Genomic DNA, 22,303 nt, shown 5'->3' with positions numbered 1-22,303 from the left:
GTAAAAGAGTGACTGTTAATGTTAAAATTTTTCAGTATTTACAATGGCAAATCCTAATGTATCTGGTTAACACCAGGTTGGTCTTAGGGAGGAGGATGCAGACAAAGACTTAAATGGAAAATGAAGGTGCACTGTGGCCACTCCTAAATGAGACAAGCCAAAAGGAAAAGAAGATGTATGGGGTCTTTAAAATTTTTAAAAATGGGGGGGACACTAACTGTTAAAAATTGAGATTTGTATTCTTCGACTCCTGAGCTTCTCCCTTACCCTGTTTGGAGTTTTTGTATGAGCCTGCTCAAAATGTTCCTATTAGTGGCATCCTTTTCTTCCACTTCTCTCTCTTTGGGATCTGATTGAATACTGTCATTCTATTTGGTTCTTGGTCACTTTTGTTTTTGAGACCCCTTTATTAACATCTGCGTCGCTTTTCATCCAACATCCTGTCACGGTTTTGCTTCTTGTGCTTTCTTTGAAATTTAGGTTATTAACCTTCCCCGACCTCCTGATGTATTCATTTCTTATTCTGTCTTTTCTATTCACTCCAGACATCCATCTCAACATCAAAAATGTGTGTGTGCGCGTGTGTACCAGGCTTTGATCATTCTTTTTCCCCACACTGTGCCATATTTTTAAATCACTTATATGAAAGAAATATGTATATAGTGAATGTTAATTCGGTATTTTTAGAACAAGACACAGCAACTTAGTGCGTACACGTCTCAACGGGGAGAAACTGGGGAATAATACTAATAATGTCTAAACAGCTTTATTGAGTCCTATCCTTTTTATCATTCAAGTGGCAGGTGGGCTGTGTTTTGTTTACTTTGCTACAACCTAGTGACCATCGCAAGTCATTACAGCGCTCGTCTTTAGCTTCAAAATGTTGTGAAAGGAGCTGGTTTACGTATTCATAGTGGCACTTTTTAATTTTGATTTATTTATCTAATGAGGACACAGGCTAATGATGCTAGTGGTCCATTTTACACAAAAGCGTAGTCATATCCTTTTTATGAGCTTGCCAGTGTCTAAATGGCGAGGCAACGTCATAATTATTACACACTGTATATTTTGAGGTTTCAAATTGTTTGAAAAAAAGATGTTTTCAAAAAAATTGTTTCGTTCACGCTTTTCCCATCAGATATGTAAATTAAGACAAATGCATGCGCTCACCTTGACTTTAGTCTGATTGGATGAGACCTAGAGCGGCGGAGGAAAGGGCCAATCAGGTAGCACGCAAAAACCATTGCTCTCGTTTTGACGTCACCACAGTGCGACAGATTCGTATCAACAAACAAAACAGGAGAAGCTTGCTGTGGCGAACTTTGGTTAATAGTCGCTGGAGTGCTTGATATTTAGGTAAGCTACTCTTAATTTTCTCAATCGTATCATTAGTGCGCAATTTGTTTTTGGTTTGCTGAAGACCATCTTACTTGCGTGGCAATGTACGGGACGCTTTCGTTTTATGTTTTGAGCCGTGTTGAGTCGACGCCTCACCAAAAATGACGTGTTTTTTTTAAATGCTAACAACTTGCAGATGCTACCCGAGCGTTATTTCTGCGAGTATAGTTGTTGCGACAATGTAATGACATATTACATGTTGACACGTGATGTCGTCGTGTTCAATGTTTGACATTTAACTCACTACAATAACAGTTACACATAATAAACTTGTACTTTATACCCGTACTATTATACTATGCTCCAGTACTTCATAATTGACCCATTTTTTGCACTAGCTACATCAACAGCATGAGCAATTTCTTCCATTCTCTGCAGAATTGAATGCCCGTGGTGCTGTTTTGTTAGCGTCACCTGCTGCTGCGTCTGGGATGGGCCAGCAGATCTCAGGTCAGGCGGCCCGTCTCCCTGAGAAGTTGTTTAAACACGTCGGTCTGGTGCGTGACAGCGGTTACCTCACCTACGAAGAGTTTTTGGCCAGGGTGGCTGAGCTCAATGACTTGTGAGCACACATTACACACATGCATACTTCTGTATGCAAAATCTATTCATCCGTTTTAGAAGTTTTGAGCCAGAGAGGCAAGATTCACACTGGAATAGTCTGCAACCCATCTCAGGGGTCTTACATGGGGGCTGACATGCAAGTTTTTGAATGGGGTGCACAGGGAGGACATGCAAACCCTTCACAGGAGAGGCTTGAAATGAAATTCGAACCCCGAACCTTGAATGGACGTGCAAACCACTCGACCACCATGCTGCCTAAAGGAGACATATTTTGTCTGTTTTTTTTCCCCCCTGCAGTATCAGATAATTAGAATAACTTAAGATTTACTGTACTTAGTTCGTATAATTTCATGCTTGATTGTTGGTCAGATTACATAACAATATTGCAGGATTATTATATGACTTAAATTTTTTGCACTGTGCAGGACTGCTAAACTAGCCGCAGGGCAGCACAAGCACCTGCTGTTTGAGGTCCAACCGGGATCTGATGCCAGTGCCTTGTGGAAGGTGGCTGTCAGGATCGTTTGTACTAAGGTGAGTCCAGGAAAGGAGTACTTTTCATTCCCTCCGGCAATTACGGACACAGTGTTTACCCATAGGAAATAAAGGTAGATAATAATAATCTGCTCCAGTCAAATTGTGGCCATCATAAAATCTTTTATTAACCGCACTTTTTGCTCTTCTTTGGTTATCAATGGTCGACTGTCAAGTCGTCATGTGACTATCCTCCGTTTCCCGCCAGATCAACAAGGACAATGGCATGGTGGAGGCATCGCGCATCATGAACCTGTATCAGTTCATCCAGCTGTACCGCGACATGACCAGCCAGGCTGCCGGCGTGCTGGCCGCAGAGGGCGAAGCCGCCACTGGCACCACTGAGGCCTCTTACGCGCCGCCTCTCGCCCCCGACGCCTGTCAGGCTAGCATGTGGATGGGCAGGTTGGTATGAAAAGGAACAAGAATCTATTGTATTTAAAAAAAAAAAAAATCGAGGCTAGCTGAATAGTGACTGGTATGTCAAATGTATCGGTACCAAAAGCTAGGATGCTGTTGGCTACAAGAAATTTCAAAACAATTTCAAATTGATGTTTCTAATGATTTTTTTTTTATTGGCATTTTTTTTTTTTTTTGTAGAATATGAATTAAGCAGCAAAATCCACCCGTATCTATCCATCTTAAGTGTCGGTCATTTTGCCACACGATGTTGACTGAAAAATGACATCACAGTGAATTCAGGTAGCAACCAATCACGGCTCGCCTGTTTACTGTGTTGGGTCATGTGACATTGGCAAGATACGGCTGCCCCCTGAGATTTATAAAATCATGTGGATTTTTCTGCTTATTTCATATTCCAGAAATGCAATATTAATTAGAATGGCATTTTTAGATGACTAGTTAGGGTACATAGAATATATTATTGTAAAAAAAATAAAAAATAAAAAAATAAAATAAAATGTTGACATGAATTCCCATTTGAAATTTTGTGTTAAATATTTACTTTAAAAATGTTTAATTTTATTCATTTTATAGTTTACATTATATTTTTTTAGAAACATTTTTGAAATATTAAATAAAATATATAACATATTTTTGTTTTATTTTCAAAATTCTATTTTATTTTTATCATTTATCAGTTTCATAATTTAGAAAAAAAAAGTATTTAATTTTTAATTTGCACAAAATATTTCGCTTTTTTTGTGAACCATCCCTCCACTATTTAAAAATTTTTCAAAATTCCATATGACTGCCACTCCCTGCAGAGTGAAGGAGTTGACTGACGACGAGGAGTGCTGCATCTGCATGGACGGGAAGGCCGACCTCATCCTGCCGTGCACTCACAGCTTCTGCCAGAAGTGCATCGACAAATGGTAACCTAACTCACACCGGCGACGACACCGCAACAAAAAATGCCAACAGGTGGCGTGCGCTCAACATGTTCCCGCAGGAGCCGCAACTGCCCCATGTGCCGCCTGCAGGTGACGGCTGCAAACGAGTCGTGGGTGATGTCCGACTTCCCCACGGAGAACGACATGGCGGGATACATCCTCAACCTTGCCGACGAGGCGGGACACCCGCATCGGCCGTGACGCAACAAGTAAACAAAACACAAACACACGGTCGCTCACCTTCACTGGACATTCTCTGCAAGTTGATGTGGTGCATTTTGTGCAGGTCATGTGACACCACAACCGCCAAAGTGGAACACAATCCATTCTGTGATAAACTCGACAGACACATTTTAACATTCTTCCCTACTTGTACTCCAAGTGTACATTTTTATACTTAGAATCCATCTCTCAACTCTCACTGAGTTATAGAAAATAATCGAAACGTTCCTGGGTCAAAATGTGGCCATCATAAAACCTCTTATGACTTACTCCTGTTATGCAAGTATAAAACACGGTTAACGCTATAAGAAAAAAAAACAAAAAAAACTGCTTAGTTTCTGGTGATGTCTGGTTCTCGAATGAGTTCGCACTTGTGTTAGCATCTGCATGCTAAATTAAATTTGTTCGTTGCAACTGACGTTGACCGACTTGTATTGCTCATGGGCAGCCACGTTGGGTAATGGTTCGTACATCTGCCTCATCGTTCTGAGTTTCAGGGGTCCCCAGAGAAAATCCAGATTCGAAACTAGATCTCGACTGTGAGGCGATGAGCCAAACACTAGGGCGCTGTGCTGCCCAATCATTCAAATGTGGAAGTCAAATAGTTGATTTGATTGGTAATATAATAGGTCATTCACTTTTTTATGATGTTGATTTCATTATAATTAAAGGGATATTTGACTCATTGAACAATTTTTAGCAGTCAAAAGTAAATATTTTGTCCAGAATGAATTTGATTATATCAATACAATACCTTTAAAAAGTAATTTTTTGACTTGCTGTCGACTGATGATGACATCACCTGTGTTGAGGAAGTAGGTAATGGCCAATCATGGCTCACCTGTTTTCTGGGTTTGGTCAGTAAACTGAGCCATGATTGGTCGTGATGTCATCATCAGTCGACTGCAAGTAGAAAAATGACTTTTAAAAGGTATTAATTGTATATGAAAAATAATGAAGTTACCACATTAATTATAGACAAAATGTTAACTTTTTACGGCTGAAAATGGCTCAATGAGTCAAGTATCCGTTTAACCAATTCATTTAATGAAATTACAATATTTCATTTACAATCAATTGTTTCATGAGACCGATTCTCAAGGCAAATTAGCTATGGTAAATAAATCAATGCAACAAATGTCAACTGACACTTGTTAGTGTAAATAACTGCATTAGTTGTAATTCATTTAATTGTAATGAACTAATTATTTAATTAAGTAAAAATGTGTTTAAATGTACATACATATTAATATTAGTCTGTTTTAGTTTACTATTTATTTTTAATTTACAACAAATCACTTAGCCAATGAATTAATGAGCTAAATGGAAAAAAAAAATACATTTTAACAAATGAACACAAATATCACAGGACTCTGGACAATGTAAATGTCTTAGTGGTGCGGATGTCGCCACCCTTGCTTTAATTACCTGTTGTTGTTGTTGTTGTTGTTTTTGTTTTTTGTTTTTTCTTGACTTTCAAATTTTGTACAAATCGGCCCATGTTCCACTTTGTTGGTTCCTCTGTGTTTACCAAGTGAAAACGCAACATTATTATGTCATGACAACATTATCACGTTTAAGGCAGTCTTTTCAGCTTGACCTTATTATCGACGCCGGCTCAAGTGAAGTGGAAACAAAAAACGGACCAGTCAAGCTTTTGCAATGCCCTTACATGTGGGCAAGGCGAGCCGCAGTCACTTTTAGCCGTTTATTGTACGGGACGAACATTGAAACGTTGAAATATAAAATGAGAAGTCTTGCAAGGAGCTGCTGTGGGCCACAGCTCACGCCGAGGTTTTCACACGCATACTCAACTCAACTTAAAGACACGCATCCGACACGCGACAACAATAACACAATTACTGTATACTTTATTTCTGTACATTCGCTTCTGTTATATTCTCTTCTATGTTTTTATGCAATGCAGTTTGTTTTTTTTGTTTGTTTTTTTACATTTAAAATGCAACAAAAAATATTTTTGGGTGGGTGAGGGTTTCCAAGAGTTCCAAACTTGCTCATGGAATGAATTTAACTCTTAAGTTGAGGTACCACTCTTGGCCGGGTGGCTTGCAATCTAGTTGTCAATTTTATGCTGCCATCTAGATTTCACCGTATCCGGCACCACGGGAAACAGGAAGTTCACATGAAGGAAATGCATTTTATTCATAACCATGTTTCCCTTCCAGTTGTTGTAACCCAGCATGTTGCTACGTCAGGAGCTTTTGAATAATTTATGTCTTTTAGTTTGAAGGGTCGTGAAACACGGCGGCTTCTTTTCACTTGTTGTATTGTCAAATGTTCACAATTAATCTGCACATGAAGTACTGTATTTTATTCCAGACTTTGCTGAGCTTTTATCAACTGATACATTTCTGGTTCAGTCATTTATCTGAAAAGATTGTGTGCAAACGGTCAATAGCTATATATTACATACATTTAGCGGCTTTTATTGCTGCAACTATCCAGAGTCCATTTATTAAATCTATTTTGTGTGAATTTATTGATTGATTAGATATAAATATAATGCAAAAAAAAAAAAGTGTATTGTTTAATTCTACCCAATTTCATGCTGACTTTGCTGTACTTAACATTTGCACTACAACAAATTATATCTAATGGGTATTTACTTCACAATGGTTATTTGCAGTTATTTTACAATAATCCTACAATAACATTTGCTGTAATTCTATAAATTGTAATGCATTGATTGGCCATCAGGTGGCATCTTAACACTGAAGAAGGGACGGGGGAGCTTTAAAAGTACATTTTCCTAAACACAAGTATTAACGTAATCACATTGATTGATGGGAGTATTTTCCCCCTGTGTTACAAATTTGTATCTTTTTACCCTGTTGGTGTAAAACGATCGACCACCACTTTTCAGTTTGCAAGTCATTTCTGAAAAGGTTATAAATGCAACAAATGTGTGTTATTAAATATTATGATTATGATGTGTTGGGCTTTTCTTAGGTTCCCCGAACCTGCTTTAATATGGCTGGATTGAGGTGTGATGATACACTACATTCATTATCTTTAATAAAGACACTTTTTGCACTAATTTGTGACTGATATATTTCTGAATTGAAGTCAAGCTATACTGCATTGTGTTTAAAATATACAATTTATTCATTATGTTAACAGTAGACTTCACTTGGTATTGACAAACATCTTGAAGCTTGCATGTTTCCGCTCTTATGTGGACTACTGTGCAAATTAAATGTATTTAAAGCTGGTGTGGGACCTGGTAAAACGTAAAAAAAAAAAAAAAGTTATTTGTATGGTTGCTACCTCGTGAGTTTTCACCTTTTGGTAACATTTTACTGTTCTTCCCCTTGCCATTTGGTGCCCCAATAAGAAGTCATTTTCTACTATCATTATTGACATGTATACATTTTAGAAAAATAACAAACATTTCTCATATTAAGCTGTGGAAAAAAAAAATAATCACACTATTTGTTAACTCTGTGTGAAACCACAAGTCTTTGGATACCTCATATTCTTGTTAACATGCAAAATGTGCACAAGTAAAAAAAACACATTAAAAACTCAAATACAACCCACATCAAACATTTACAAACTCATGTCACTCTACCACTGGAATCGTGGCATCCGCTTTGACGGCGTCCACTAAAAAGCTGAGTTCGTTGCACAGTGTCTCGTGGCGGTACGCCATGCGGATTTGCGCCACATTTGTGCGACCAATGTCGTTGCCCTCAGGGCCGTCCTGCAGGTAGTTGGAGCCCAGGAAGTGTTTCTTCTCCTGCAGGCAAGACAAGAAAATGCAGGTTTTTTTGAGGGGGGTTTCCAGCATGCAATTTGATGACATTTGTTTTTTTGTTCTGTGAAAGAAACTACTTTTTTTTACATAAGCGGTTGCTAACTTGCTAACAAGGTTTTGGTGACTGAACTCCAGCACAGAAGTTGGGAGGTGTTCCGGATTGAGGACAGCATGCAATCGTTTTAGTGTAGGATAATTCAATTAGGTAGAAATTGGACAATATCTCGGGGAAGGCTTCATCTTTTAAAGACTACAGATTTGATCCTAAAATGGCTGCCGTAAACTAAAATGGCAGATTGTGTCTTTTGGGTCATAGGTCTTGAAACTTTTTGTTTTTCTGCTTACTCCTCCTAGACATTGTTTTATGCTTACCTGGTGTGACAGGCCGCTTTGCAGGACACTATTTCTGGCAATCTCGCACAAGTCACACGTGCTGAGTTTCCAAAGCTGAGCCGCGATGGCGTACTCCTCCATCAACGCTTCCTGTGTATATTTCAAGTTCCAGTTCAATTATGTCTGCAAGATGGTATTGAATCCGACAGTGGTTCTTCTAACCTTTGTGTAGTGGAACTGCATGGGGTCGTCGGTGGACAGCGACACGCACAGGCCCTTCTGGAGAAACTCCCGCAGCGGGTTCTTGGAGTACTGCAAGAACAGGCTGTTGTTGCTCAGCGGTGACATGGCGATGGGGACCTGGGCCAGGTAGTAGAGGTACTGCAACACTGGACTCTGGTGGACAGGAGATGTACAAACAACAGGATTTAAGGATTAGATTGCATAGATGGAGTCTTATTGACTTTTCAATTCAGATCTGGGTTGATTTCTTGAGTTTGGGGTTGGTGAGAGTAGCACTTATATCGTATGGATGAGAGTCCTTTGTTATGAGTTCTAGTCGGTGTCAGGTGCAGTCTCCAAATTCAGGTCTGGGTTGGTGAGAATGGAACGTAATGGAAAAACAGTGGAACATTAAGTACTATGGTTGGCTTAAGGGCTGGTTGCTGGAAAGACCACTAAGGTTCCCTTGGATCTGCACTTAACCCCGTAGGGACCAGGGAACAATCTTTTGAAATGTGATGAAGCCAATGACTGTATTTTGTCCTAGTTCTCACAAAATTAAACACTTAACTTTATGTCTTGTGAATCTGAAGTTTAGTATCTGCGAGGACAAATCGGCATCACCTTCTTCAGGTTGAGGCCGTGGGAGATGTTGTCCGCCGTCAGGAAGGCGGACACGAGATGAGTGATGGAGCCGGCCTCACCACAATGGGGACGGAACTGGAAGGTGTTCAATCCACGTTCCCTTCGGAGGGACAACAAAAAAACAGTGAAAAATGTGTGAGTAAATTAAGTGGTACCTTGACTGATGAGTGTCCCAACTTATGATGCTTTCAAATTGGGAGCCATCACTTGGTTGATTTTTGTTGTTGTTTGCTTAGTGTTGCAAAGCAAAAATGTAGTTCGCAACAGGACTGAAGGTCACTGAGTGAAGTGAAAAACAAAATGGAGACAAGGTCCACCACCACAACCACCAGGCCGTTGTGAAGGCACGACTGTATTGTGCCCGACGAAAGGACTCACTTGCGCAGGTTGTTGAGCACCATGATGTTGGCGTACATGTAGAACAGGTAATACGTGTACGGTGGGTTGTCGTCTGCGGTCCACGATTCAGGCTTTGGACTTTTGTAGGAGAACAAGTGGTCGCTGTGTTTGGACTCGTCGTCCACGCTGTCAAATCCTGTCACCTGCAGAATGAGATGAAGGTCAGCGATGAAGAGCAAAGTTACCAAAGAATTAAACATTTGTTTGACTGACGCTTGTAAGGAATTTACGTATTTTAGAAAAACGTGAAGTGCTGGGTGTTTTTGCGGGTTGACTGTGGCCTCAAAGATTGGGATGAAGATGTTCTGCAGCATCTTTGCGAAATTTGGTACCAGCTTCTTTGACCTGAAAATGTCACTGTAAGACAGAGAAACGTCAATGATGTTCATCCAGAAATGCCTTTTGGACCATCCAAGAGCACTCACTAGATCCGAGGGATCTGGATCATCCATCTCAGGTTGGGCGAATGGACTTTGTGCTGAATAAACCAGGTGGCGAGGCCCTCCCATTCGCTGGCGGATCGTCCGTAAATTGACAGACGAGGCTCGGCGTGTTGGTACTTGCTCTCCTCAAGCTCCTTTGCCACTTCCTGAAACAGATGCCGGTAAGTTCATGATAAATTTCTTATGTTGAATGACTTTGTACATAGCTTTCATAGTACAGGTGGTCTTCGTTTTACAGTATGATGGTTGATTTCTATCTATTGGCCAAAAAGGGATTTTCATATCTATCTGGAATTATGATTTTACTACTATGTTAATGTTAGTGATTAGACTTGATGGTTTGCGTATAAATCTGGGTTACGTCGCTAGACTCGCTACCGTAGAAACGAAACTCCATTGGAAACCGAAGGTCCAAACTAGTTCTGTTTAAATTGAACACACCTTGATGAGACGGGCAAAGTACTCTCCCTTGATATAGTTGTCGGACTTGAGGTAGATCTCTCGCAGTTCGCTGGCTCCCACTGGGTTGTACTTGGAGTTGAATTTGTCAAAGCGATGGAATGTTTGTCTCCCCTGCAAGGATCAAAGATGTACTATTTGCAACTCGAGCGTCGACCATTTCGATGTTTTTGTCCTTACAGCATGCACGTCCAGCGAATCCACGGTGAGGTCGTAGGGGTCCATGTGGAGGCTTTTAAAGACCTGCTCAAGCGTATACCTCTGGCCGCCCTTCTCCAGTACCACACGGTCTTTCTCAGTCTGGTACGTGGTCTTGATGAACTTCAGCAGGTGCTTTTGGTTCATGCAGGCAGCTGCATGTATGTGCGTGTCCACCTTTTGTTTGGTTAAACGGACTGGTTTTAATATGCCAAGGGATTGAATGTAGCAATGATTTAGTATCTTAGGTCAAGGTTAGTCAGTGAAATACCAACCAACCTTTCTGACGTTGTAAAAGTCTCTGTGTGGAACACGCTTCAGCTCCTTTAGCTCGGCCATTTCATTCAGCATTTCATGAAGGTAAAATTTGGAGGACAAAAAGTTCAATCGTCTGTGGCAGTACGTCTTCCTGCAAGACATTGGAAAGTTGAGGATCTCCAACAAACTTTTTGGACTGTGGAAATGGATATTGAGATCCTAAGAGAACACATTAAAGTAGGCTTGTGCCTTGTATCACACCCAAATTTTGTCCTAAGAGACAATGCTGGTAGCTACCACCATGATGTTGGTAGCTACCAACATTGTCAACCATAAAGTATGGCTAGTTCTTACGTGGGGCCATCAGCAATCATGGCGAGAACGTGACTCAGATCGATGGCAAAAGTCTCCAGGTCCGGGTAAGGGAGTGTCCGAGGCTGCTGCTGTTTCAGGGCTTCTGCATTGTTGTAAATGTGAACGATACCGTCCTTCATCTGCAGCTCATAGTCCAAGTTCTCAGGAATGCCCTCCATGGAGTACGGGTCCTCGTCTTCACGGGGGAATGGCCAGATATCTGAAGTCCAATGAAGGAATGTTTAAAAAAAACTAGGAGATAATTTTACTTAACCCCAAGAGAAAAGTAAGAAAAAAAACGTTTTCCCACCTGGCAAGACCTCATCCTCCTCTCTCCACTTCTCTCCCTCTGTGTTTCGGAGGAACCGGGCTATGGTCCTGGGAAAGCGGTGGTAAGCCAGCCTCGAGTACTTTTCCCTGATGAACAGAGCTCTCAGGAGACTCTTGGCCGCCTGCTCATAATCTTCGACGGTGATCTGGAATCAGCGCATGAATTCCGCATCACATCGGGGAACCTAAATAAAACTCTCACTTGGCTTTGGCCTTTGCCAACCAATACCAGCTGCAGAAGGGCATCAACATGAAGGTCGTTGCTTACCCCAGCACAGTAGTCTCCACTGATTGTCACTCTTTGGAAGTCGGGGAAGCTCTCTGAGAAAACCGGCTCGGGTGTGGTTGGGGAGAGCACGGGCGAATGCGCTAACAGGCTCCAGTCTCCGGTGGGAATCTGCAGGGACAGGGACTGGGAACGTTTCATCATGAAGTTCTTCTTCCTAGTGAGACACAGGAGAAAAATGCTATCAGTCAAGAGAGAACCCACCAAACTGGCTTCCAGTGCCTCGTGAGTCATCTCATATACTTCTTGACCGTCTCCTTGGACTGCTGCTCGGCCAGTTCTTTCTGAAGGGTGCGTTCCCGGTCCTCCCGTAGACCGATGGGACAGTCCTCGGGCACGGTGAACAGGGCCATGGCGTCCTTGGTGTCCTTCTCCTTCAAGGCCGAGGCGTAGACCTTTTCGGCCAGCAGGCGCACCTTCTCATCCACCTCACTCATGGACATTTTTGGGAAGAGCCGCGGCATCTCTGCGGAAAAGCGTATGCAGTACTTTGCTTTACTTTTAAAATGCACCATGGAAGTAGTGGCTAACGAATACAGTTCCTCAGCTGGAGTAAAGCGTGGCGTCTCAACCATTTTGTCGACGATCGACGGATGTCAACGTTGAAAGACGGAAACATTGACGGATGCTCATATTTGTTGAGCAATCGACGCATGACGGATTGATGTTTCGGCTTGAAATATTGACGGGTTGACGATAACGGAAGGGTGTCCCGATTGTTGACGATTGCCGGATGACGGACGCTCAAAATTCATTTGACGCGCCCACCTGTGGTCTCAACGCATGTTCAAGACAATCTTACGTTATATGGGTAGATCATGTCTTTCCTTTCTTTTAGACCAAAGGTGGGCAGACTTGGTCCGCGGGGGCCAGAGTCCTGCAGGTTTTGGAGGTTACCCTCTTCCAAGATAAGCTGATTCCAATCAACAGGATCGTTATCAGGTTTATGCAGAGCTTGCTGATGAGATGATCATTTATCAGCTGTGTTGAAGAAGGGAAACATCCAGCCCTCGAGGACCGAGTTTTCCCACCCCTCTTGTAGACTCACTGTGGTCACTGCCGAGTGTTTTGTACGTCCTTGTACGGTGACTGTTTTACTTACCATCAACTTAGCAACTTGCTAAGATGTAGTACTTCTTGAAATATGGTGGCCACCAGTGTAGAAATGAGATCAATGCTTGCAATGCCAGTCATGGGAAGTCGAGCTACCAGTGGAAGGGCTCACCTACTTGAGGACCCGGCATGTTTTGAAACCCTACACCAGTAAACATGTCCTGTCCAGACTTGGGTGTCGTTGGCTTTTGTGTTCCACACGTCCCGCACGTGGTAAACAAAAACAGACCCAGTGAATTCTCCCCGAGACCACACAGCTCGCTAACAAACACAGAACTAACAAACTAGAATACTTCCTGTTTTAGTCTTTTGGTGGGATAGTGCAATTTCCTCTCATCTGTTACTACTGTTTCTTGAGTAAGATGTTAGCTGTACGTTTTGTGAAAGTTTTTTCCTTGGTAGTATTTCATTTGCATCTGGTTTTCTCAAGAACTTTTGGATTGACTTCTCTCCAGTTCTGCTTTTAAACTGAACTTAATGACGACACGAGGGACGACAGATGTTTTCTTGAGTTAGCTCAACTTGTTGAGGAACCGAGACTGCAGTTTGTTGAAGCGCTAACATGTAACGTTATCGCTCTACACGTGCCGCCACCCTGGCACGCTGTCCGTCACGGCTTTCCTGCCTCCATAGGCGACACGCGTGTGCCTGCCATCAACACGACAGCTGAGCAATTCATCGCTCGACCTTGACCTACATCCAAGGAAATGGCGGAAACCTGACCTGCTAACATGCAGCTGATGTGTTCTATTAACTGATAACCTGCGTTATATTAACTGATAACTTCAATTCAAGTTTAAATGCTGGTTTTAAAGCAATTCGATTTTTTATATACTAGTTCAATTAAAAAAAAAAAAAAATCCTGTAACTTTTCTGTCCCGACATTTTCCTCTTTCCTACCTTCTGTGGTGGTTTGGGCCATGCTGCCTGCGTCGACTCGTTCACTCTTCTTGCTGGACACTCATATATTTGGCTCTGGCCTCTTCTGGAAATGTCTAGCTCGCTTTCTGGAGCTGACACCTTCTCGACCGACTGGTATCTTTCCCCTCACAGGGCTTTGAGGCCAGTCTGTTTACGCGTTCAGGTGGCGGCAGTAATGCAGCAGTCGTCTGGAGTGTCCATCCTCGCGTCTCTATTTTAGGCCAATGGGAGCGTCATGGCAACAGGGGCCGGCTAAATCAGGTGGTGATGTCACAACTCGGGGTGGGGCCGCAAAAGTCACTTGGGTAGCAACGAGACCATGAGAAAATCCGAATCGCGCTCCTTTCTCTGATGTTTGTTTTTGGACCACCAGGAGGCAGTATAATACGCAGATACGTGCACAACATGTAGATTTGACATTGAGACACGAAGACCATTAGTTAATGTTTATTTTTTGCTGAGCATAAGTATGTCAGTGATTATAGTTAAATTGCCTGTCTACATGTGCTGCTGCACCACTTCAATTGGGCGTGATAATAAACAGCTTCCATTGGCTGTTTCGCGACACAAAAAATGTAGCGTGCCAAAGGTGTTTTAATGGTTTGAGGTCATTTTGGGGGGCTGATTCCGAAAATTATATCTCGCTCTACTTTTTGAGGTATCAATGTTTTTGACAAATGACAATTAATAATTAATGTGCTTTAATAGTTTATGAAATTTGCTTTGATCGATACTGTAAGCATTTCTTTAATTTATGCCTCGTAACATGATTTGCGTATTATTGCTGTCACAATATTGCATCAGATATGAAATAATGCTTGAAAAAACAGCCTCATTAAAGTTGTAGCATGAAGTGAATACCAATGTCAAAATATTTTTAGCGTTTTTCAGAAATAAAAATATAGAATATCTATTTAACAAGAGCCAAATGGCATTTTTGGATTCCATGACATCAAAATATCAAAAAAACAATTGAAACTTTCCAGGCACTAAAATGTGTAATAGTCACTGACCTCTCCCAAGGCAAGGTGTGGACTGCTGCTTGTAAAGTGCTGCTTCCCTTCTCCTCATTGTGACCTGTGAAGATTTCACATGAGGCTGTTAACAGGTTCCCACTGGACGTTGGGAGTGTCACGCTAATCTCGTCGTGGTGACTTAAAGCAGACTTGGCATACCAGAATACTGCATTATTTTTTTTTTCCAATGGTATTTTAACAAAAGTGTGTACAGACTCCATCTTGGAGTTTGTCAAAAGCAAAAAACATACAAAGTCTTTGCAGTGAATATGCTCAGTCACGTTAACGAGTGGCTATCTATAGAACTTTCCGACCACTTTCCTTTAAAAGGCAAGTCTTGACTAACTGGCGTCCTTGAGGAAATGCCTGCTGTGGAACTGCTCTTCCCATGATAGTGGAATGTAAACTTTGATGCCCTTGGCTGGCAATTTGCCATGGAGCATCACGACCATGTTGACTTCCTGGATGACTCGCGGGCACAACATGAGCCACACACTCAACAAAATGATCATAGATTCATTGGACTGCAAGGAAAAATTGGAATTGCACCAGCAACAGTCGAGGCCCTCCTGATTTGTCACATTCATCAATTTAAAAACATCAGTACAAATTCATTCATTTTATGAGATTCTAAGATTCAAATTATTCACAAAAATTTACTACAAAGTATATAGTATTAATTACCAGGCTACACGATACAACAGTGGACCTTTTGGAGTATTTTTGACGAACTTTTGTAAATAAACTCTAAATGTGCTAAACACCAATATCTGTGTTTACAATTTGAAAGTTATGTATTTTGTAGTTTATAGACTAAAACAAATATGTTCATTTTACTCAAACATAGTTATGCCAATAACATCAGAGAAACTCATTTTGCATCTCATATTTTGTTTTCTAGCTCTGCATATTTAAATACATTAAAAGGCCCGAATTTAGTCAGACATTTTACATTTTAAAATTGACATTAAAATTCTTACTTACTTGATGCGTGTAAACCTGCAGAGAGCCTCAGTGAGCTTCAAGTCCGAATAGAGGAAGCTGAGCAGGAAGTTTGTAAACGCATCATTAGATGAAGGCTAACAAGGCCACGCCCCCTTCGTTTGTTTAAGATGGGGGGGGGCATATCATGAGTTTTGTCAAATTTATGTAACCTACATATATCAGAATATTTTATTTTCTTGGAAAACATTAACAACTCAGGTTAGTCAGATTGTTTGTCTTTATTATAACAACATATTGTGACTTGTAGCAGTGCAGTCTCCAAGTGAGGTCCTGGGGCCTCTTGGGTTAGTGGTAGCTTGGGCATCCACAAAATAATTTGCAGTAAATTATGTACTATTATTGGGGGGGGGGGAACGCTAATAAAACAATATTCCCTACAATTAAAACCTCTGACATGAATGTGTCATATCACATAAATCTTGTATACATATGTGCAGATCGTACTGATCTATAATACTGTAAAAAAACAAAAAAACAAAACCAAGTCATTTAAGATTTAAAAGAAATGAACTGAAGCAGAGGAAGGAATTGCTTCACAATGCGGAAGTCAAACGTCACATTTTACAGCCCTGGTGAAATCGGTTAGTTTTGGCATTAGTTTAGTTTTTAGCCTACTAATCCCTTCGGACTATGCTCAAGTATGCTATGAAAAAATGGTACTGTCTGTTCCACCCCCAACTAATCACAATAGTGTGTCGGAAGATCCATTTTAAAAAGATAGACGTTTGAGGCCCGTGTGACACGTCTACATCCTCCCCGGGTCACAACGACCCTCCTGGCGGTCACGTCGACTCGACCAAACAAGTGAATCCACCACTTTTGCTTTTCTATAGTAAAGACATGTTTGTGGTTGTTGTTGTTGTTGTTGTTGTTGCATTGTGTTTATTTCCGAGAAACTGGCAGTACAACCGGACACCACTATAGCTTTTACTGCTGGTACATGAGCAAGATTGGAGCTTGACATTACGTTTAAATAACGAGAGCGAGAGAGAGAGAGAGAAAAAAAAACAAGTTTGAAAACATGCAAACCGCACGCCTGCTATTTGAACGCTAGATGGCAGCACACCGCTCCTCCCCTCAGAGGGGCTGCTTGGCCGCCTTGCTAGATACAATCATCGGACACTTCATTAGGTACAGCTATCCAGTACAACAGCTGTGTCAAAAAGGAAGACTTTATAAAGATCAAATACTTCACTGAAGTTACAAGCAAAAAAAAAAAAAAAAAAGAAAGAAAAGAGAAAAAAGCAACTTAAAAACATACACAAGTGCATTTCAATACATGATGAAGAACATAGTGAAAAAAATATTTATTTCAGTGGATAAATATTTAGATTATTTTTATGTAATATTTCACTTGTCTGTAAATCCTGATTGACTCAAATAGTGGATTACTGTGATCTCTAAATTCCCTTTCTGAATCAAACTACTGGAAAAAAAAAAATCCCACCACAATCAAATTTATAGAGATGCACTTGCAGATCAACAAACAATTAAAAATACTTTCTTAACTATGACTGGGCTTATTCCACAGTTAATAGATTCCAGTTCATTTCCTCTTGGATGCTTCCGATGATGTCATCTTCTCGAGCAAATCCCATCTTCCTCAGTTCCACTGGCCCTCACCTCGCCGTCTACGGCGCTTGTTGCGTCGGGCGTGGCCGGCCCTCTTCGCTCTGCGACCGTCCTAACGACTCGCCAACAGACGACTTGTCTTGGTCTTTGTCTGTGGTGAGCACGCACACCCAACAAGGGATCTGTGCCAGTCTGGTCTGAGGCGTGGGTGCGTCCGTCAGGTCGGCGTCGGTGCTCCGACGACGGCGGCGGCCGATGGCGTTCATTTTGTCTTTTGGGGCGGTGGCCACCTTTTTGTCGTTGTCGTGCATCTGGCTGAGGCGGTGGATGAGGTCGTTGTAGGAGCACGAGAACAAGAAGCAGCCGGAGGTTTTGGATGGCGAGCGTCGCCTTCTGATGGTTAACAACAAGCTGCAAGAAGAAGAAGAAGTCTTAAGAGTTCTTGGTGACTTGACAAGGCAAAAAAATGTGCCTTCACATTTATCATTTGAAACTTGAATGGGATTAAATGGAGGAAAGGAGTGATTTTGTGACCATTTGAAGTTTGGAATCCGATCAAATGTGGGATCCCTCAAGGATCAATCTTCAGACCCTTTTTGTTCAGGTTACCCTTGGATTAGTTGATTCGGAATTACAATGTTGGCTATCATGGTTATGATTGCAGTTCAATTAACATGTTGTGTTACTGTCTAAAGCAAATTAACAACTGGATGAACCAAAATTTCCTTCAGCTCAACCAAAACAAAAACGGAGGTAATTGTTTCCCTCAATTCTTGTAATTTTTGAATGTTCTTGATTTTTCGAATTAAGCTCCAGTTTTACATGAAAAACATTCAAGATGATTTGGAATGTGCAGATGCTCATCTTGAATCTCTCTGTTTATGTACCTGGAGGCTGGCGATTCAGTATTTGCATCCCCGGCCTGTTGTGGCGCCTCCATTTGTACTTCTCCGGCCGTGTCTCTCTTCATCTGCAGACGCCCTTTGAACCTGACACACACAGGAAGTAACATGACGGGCGCTCTGTGTAAAAACTAGCGTTTTCGTTTTTGTTCCGGGCCAAGTCTAGTTTAGCATGTTTGGGAATTTGCTGCAGTGCCGAGGGTGTTTTCTGTTTTGAATTAAACGAACCTGACAGTTTGGTAACAGAAAGTTAACTAGACCTTAGATTAGCGAAAACCAGGTCTAAGTTGTGGTGCATGATGGATGGATGACGTATTTTCTTCATAAATATGAAGGCAGTGTCTTTTAAAAGCAACAAAATTGGTGTTTGAGATTTTAGAATTGAGATTTCAGACTGATTAGAAGACACTCAATTTCGAAGCATTCCCGTTTTCGCATTTCGATAGAGCACAGCGCTAAAATGTGATGAGTCACTGTTGGTTCCGCAGTGTCAATGTGGGAAAATGAAGCCGCCAAAGCTATTTTCACTTAGCAAATCTTGAACCTGAGTATACCCACAAAAAAAAGTCTAAGAACCCATGTCCAATTTGGTGGGTTAGAAGCAGACATTTTGACGATTCCCAGGGCCCTTTGACATTTTGTCCAACTGCTCCCAAATTTGAAGCCTAAAAGTGGGTGATTTGAATTTGGTGACCAATTCTGACGACTTGGCATCAAACACAAAACTCTTAATACTCGGCTCGATTTCGAGACACAAGATGTGATTGTGACGTTGATTGTGAGCTTTCAAAAAAAAAAAAAAAGTGACCGCTCACCTTTTCTTGACCGCGGCGCTCCTCACCAGCGGCATCACCGCCGTCAACACGCAGCAGCAGATGAGCGTGCGCATGGCGAGCCTCATATTGGCCGTCGGGTGGAAGAAGGGAGGGAGGAGGACAAAAAAGCTGCCAGGGATGAAGGTGCACAAGGAAGAGGAGCACAATTCATCTCGGGTCTGAAACTTTTCTTGTCATAATGTTGTCATTGTTCTGACGTTCGGCTTGTCCCATCAGGGGTTTAATTAAGCAACAACTGTGTGTATCTGTAATTGCCATAACAATTGAGAATGTGCCCATTTTTTAGATTTTTTTTATTTATTTTCAATTAAAAAAAAGTCACAATTTTAGAAGAAAAAAAAAAGTTGAGAATAAAAATAAAAAGATGAAAAAGTTACGTTTATAAGGCAAACATGTAGGCTATGTTAAATGATAAAAATGTTGAATCCTTTAAGAATTAAATTGTATTTTCCGAGATAAATTTATTTTAGATTCACTACTTTATCTACCCTGCGAAGGAAATTAAATGGTGAGAGTAAGTGAAAGCCAAAGTGAATTTGAACTTTATTCTTGTAATAGTATGCTTTTTAGATACCTTTATTCTCAAAAATATACAAATATATAACCTTTTTGTTGGAAAAATAGGACTTTATTACAGTAATAATATACATGTTTTGTTTAAAAAAAAATACTTTATTAATGCAGCAATGTCATATTAATATCTTGATATGTACATTCCTATCAGAGGACTATTTTTTTTTTTGAGTTGTATTTACTTTAATTGATGCTTCTTTTATTTGTAATTTGTTTCCACCATAATTTTTCTCCTTGATTGTTTGTTCTATAAATGAAATTCTAATTTACTTGCCTCTCTCCGTATAGGTATGCACTTTTATAAACTGATACGACATAATAATTTATTTGAAATTATTTTTGGGACACTGACATCACTTTTTTTTTTTTTTTTTTTTTTTTTAGAAGGTTACTTTTTATGGGGTTTATTCGAACAGATTAATTATTAATATTAATATGAGCAAATGTGTTGTTTCAGTCGTGCCCTTACCTAAAAAGTAAGGTCAGTTAATTTATCCTGACACAGGTGGTCATGCTGTGGCCTGTGGGCCATAGGCGGCAAATGTAAATTCTAAAATCCACTCAAAATTCAGTGATATAAAAAAATAAATAAAGCACTCCAAATATTTCAACCACAAATGTCTGTAATATAAAAATCAACATTTCTTCTTTCCTGTATTTATTTTTACCGTGGCAAGTGAAAAGATGAGTTTGCGCGTGACAGCAAATAAGAATGTAAAATGTTGAAATCTCTTACCTGAAACTTGCAAATGAACAGATGTTGGTGATGAACAGATGTTGGTGTTGTCGTCTTTACTATGCGTGGAGGTCTGACGTTTACACTGAGGACATGCGAGTTTTTATAGAGGCAGCAAGGAGGGGATGATGGCGGGGGACGGAGTTAGGGGGGTACCTGAATGCCAGAGTGGGAGTGGGAGGGACTGCGGGACACTTTATGTCAAACCATCAACCCCACACGGAGAGCAGAAGCATCCGGAAACACAAGCGTCAACGGTTACAGGGCACAACAAGCACCGGTTAGCTGACATTCTCACTTTCAGCACCATTTGCCTCATTTGGCCTCAAGGAGTGCTTCGGTTCCATTTATATTGTCGTTACTTTCTCTGGTTTGGAACCCTAACCATGCTTGAAACACTAATATGAAAGCCTAATTTGAAACTCTAAACCAAGATTGATACTCTAAATTGAAACCTTAATCCTGGTAGGGAACCCTCATAATTTAACCCTATCTTGGAATCCTAATTAGGAATGATAACAATTGACCCTAATCTGAAACTCGAACCCTGGTTTGAAATCCCAACCCGAGTTTAAAAAACTAACCGATGCTAAAACCCTACTTTGAAACCCTAATTCAGGATTGATGTGACCTCTAATAATCAGTTCCAGACCCTAACTGTTTTCCTTTCAGTCCCCTGAGTAACCATCCTGACTTCAAAGGCCTGTCAAGACGCTATCGGTGACCCCTTGCACGATCTGTGACGCGCACGCGCAGATCGGCCATCTTGGATCGCCAACTACAGCACCTACAGAGGTCCAAACTCGTTCACACACGCAAAGTAAAACAGACATTGCGAAAGATACAGAACATTTGCACGTTTGTTTTTTTTTTATTTAAAATTTAAATAAAATTTTGTACCCAATGTTTGTACGAAAGGTAGATTTTGACACATGCTGTGTCTCAAGCCATATTACAGTGTATTTTTGTTGTCGCTTCTCTTCATGTGATTTGTGAGTTTGACCGCATAGTGGCGCATGTGCCCCCAAGATTAAATGAAGCTCATGGTAAATTAAAAGACATACCGCTGACTTACTGTCAAGTACAACAATGCAGACTCACTATAATTGAATGAGGTCAAAATTAAAATGTACATCATGTAGGATTAAAAATTACATATATACTTTAAAATGCATCAATAATCTATGTAGGGGATTTCATGTTGAATCGTGTTTTTACGAACGCGTACTATCGCGCACGCATATCAAGGTATTTGTTCTTGTGTAGTTGCCGTAGTTGCCGATCCAAAATGGCCGATCTTCTGCGCATGCGCGTCACCGATCGCGCAGGGGTCACCGATCGCGTCTTGCCAAGGCTTTTTATTTATTTATTTATTTATTTATTTATTTATTTATTTATTTATTTTTATAAAAGTGTATTTATTAGAAAACAAAATGCAACAGAGCGACAACCCAGACACATGACAAGCAGGGGTCTCAGCTGAAACCCTTTGACAAGGCTTTCAACAGGAAGTCGGACGCCTGAGACAGGAAGTTGCAGACTTTGCACAGGAAGTGGAGGTGAGACCAAGTATGCAAACTGTGCTTTAATGGCGTACGGGTCATTAACGCAGATACGTGTTGTCGCATGGCTTCGCTCAACTTAAGTGGCCACCCGGCAGAATGGCTTGTGTTACTATGGAAACCACACGCACTATCAACATTGTCATCTTGATGCGTGAGCTTTGTTGAAAATACAAACATAAAATGTATATGAGGAGGTACGAAGCCAGGTTTATAACAAAACGTCTTTTCCAAGAGGAAACAATTTCACACTTGTCTACTCCATTAATTTCTTGTTTCTATTTCTGTGTCA

At 40.9% G+C, this 22,303-nt stretch overlaps 3 protein-coding genes across 8 annotated transcripts; 1 reads left to right on the top strand and 2 right to left on the bottom strand.

Moving 5' to 3' along the window:
- The first annotated feature begins 1,234 nt into the window (after positions 1–1,234).
- Positions 1,235–7,128, top strand: rnf141 (ring finger protein 141). 3 transcript variants are annotated; one of them, XM_077517169.1, is made up of 7 exons: positions 1,235–1,356; positions 1,777–1,960; positions 2,388–2,496; positions 2,705–2,901; positions 3,723–3,830; positions 3,908–4,057; positions 7,041–7,128. In XM_077517169.1, exons 2-6 carry the CDS (start codon positions 1,830–1,832, stop codon positions 4,047–4,049), a joined length of 687 nt encoding a protein of 228 aa, XP_077373295.1. In that variant the 5' UTR covers positions 1,235–1,356; positions 1,777–1,829; the 3' UTR covers positions 4,050–4,057; positions 7,041–7,128. The 3 variants fall into 3 exon arrangements, with proteins under 3 accessions (XP_077373295.1, XP_077373294.1, XP_077373293.1); XM_077517168.1 differs by having other exon boundaries at positions 4,135–7,128; XM_077517167.1 differs by having other exon boundaries at positions 3,908–7,128.
- On the bottom strand, positions 5,905–15,855 carry ampd3b (adenosine monophosphate deaminase 3b). Of its 3 annotated transcripts, none has more exons than XM_077517164.1 (16): positions 15,810–15,855; positions 14,823–14,886; positions 12,019–12,241; positions 11,758–11,932; positions 11,470–11,635; positions 11,160–11,379; positions 10,827–10,956; positions 10,530–10,724; positions 10,332–10,463; positions 9,873–10,036; positions 9,678–9,804; positions 9,427–9,590; positions 9,028–9,148; positions 8,404–8,577; positions 8,221–8,331; positions 5,905–7,830 (listed from the first exon to the last, which is right to left on the bottom strand). In XM_077517164.1, exons 2-16 carry the CDS (start codon positions 14,878–14,880, stop codon positions 7,654–7,656), a joined length of 2,337 nt encoding a protein of 778 aa, XP_077373290.1. In that variant the 5' UTR covers positions 14,881–14,886; positions 15,810–15,855; the 3' UTR covers positions 5,905–7,653. The 3 variants fall into 3 exon arrangements, with proteins under 3 accessions (XP_077373290.1, XP_077373291.1, XP_077373292.1); XM_077517165.1 differs by having other exon boundaries at positions 15,806–15,842; XM_077517166.1 differs by lacking the exons at positions 14,823–14,886; positions 15,810–15,855 and adding an exon at positions 13,789–14,130.
- Positions 15,856–17,248: 1,393 nt separating this feature from the next.
- LOC144016755 (uncharacterized) lies at positions 17,249–21,129 on the bottom strand. 2 transcript variants are annotated; one of them, XM_077518078.1, is made up of 5 exons: positions 20,606–21,129; positions 20,450–20,534; positions 19,120–19,248; positions 18,290–18,391; positions 17,249–17,813 (listed from the first exon to the last, which is right to left on the bottom strand). In XM_077518078.1, exons 3-5 carry the CDS (start codon positions 19,203–19,205, stop codon positions 17,462–17,464), a joined length of 540 nt encoding a protein of 179 aa, XP_077374204.1. In that variant the 5' UTR covers positions 19,206–19,248; positions 20,450–20,534; positions 20,606–21,129; the 3' UTR covers positions 17,249–17,461. The 2 variants fall into 2 exon arrangements, with proteins under 2 accessions (XP_077374204.1, XP_077374203.1); XM_077518077.1 differs by having other exon boundaries at positions 20,450–21,129.
- Positions 21,130–22,303: the final 1,174 nt, after the last annotated feature.

The sequence above is a fragment of the Festucalex cinctus genome, chromosome 3 (assembly GCF_051991245.1).
Source record: "Festucalex cinctus isolate MCC-2025b chromosome 3, RoL_Fcin_1.0, whole genome shotgun sequence".
Classification (NCBI taxonomy): Eukaryota; Metazoa; Chordata; class Actinopteri; order Syngnathiformes; family Syngnathidae; genus Festucalex; species Festucalex cinctus.
The sequence above is the reverse complement of the archived record's forward strand: the minus strand, read 5'-3'. Positions and strand labels throughout refer to the sequence as shown.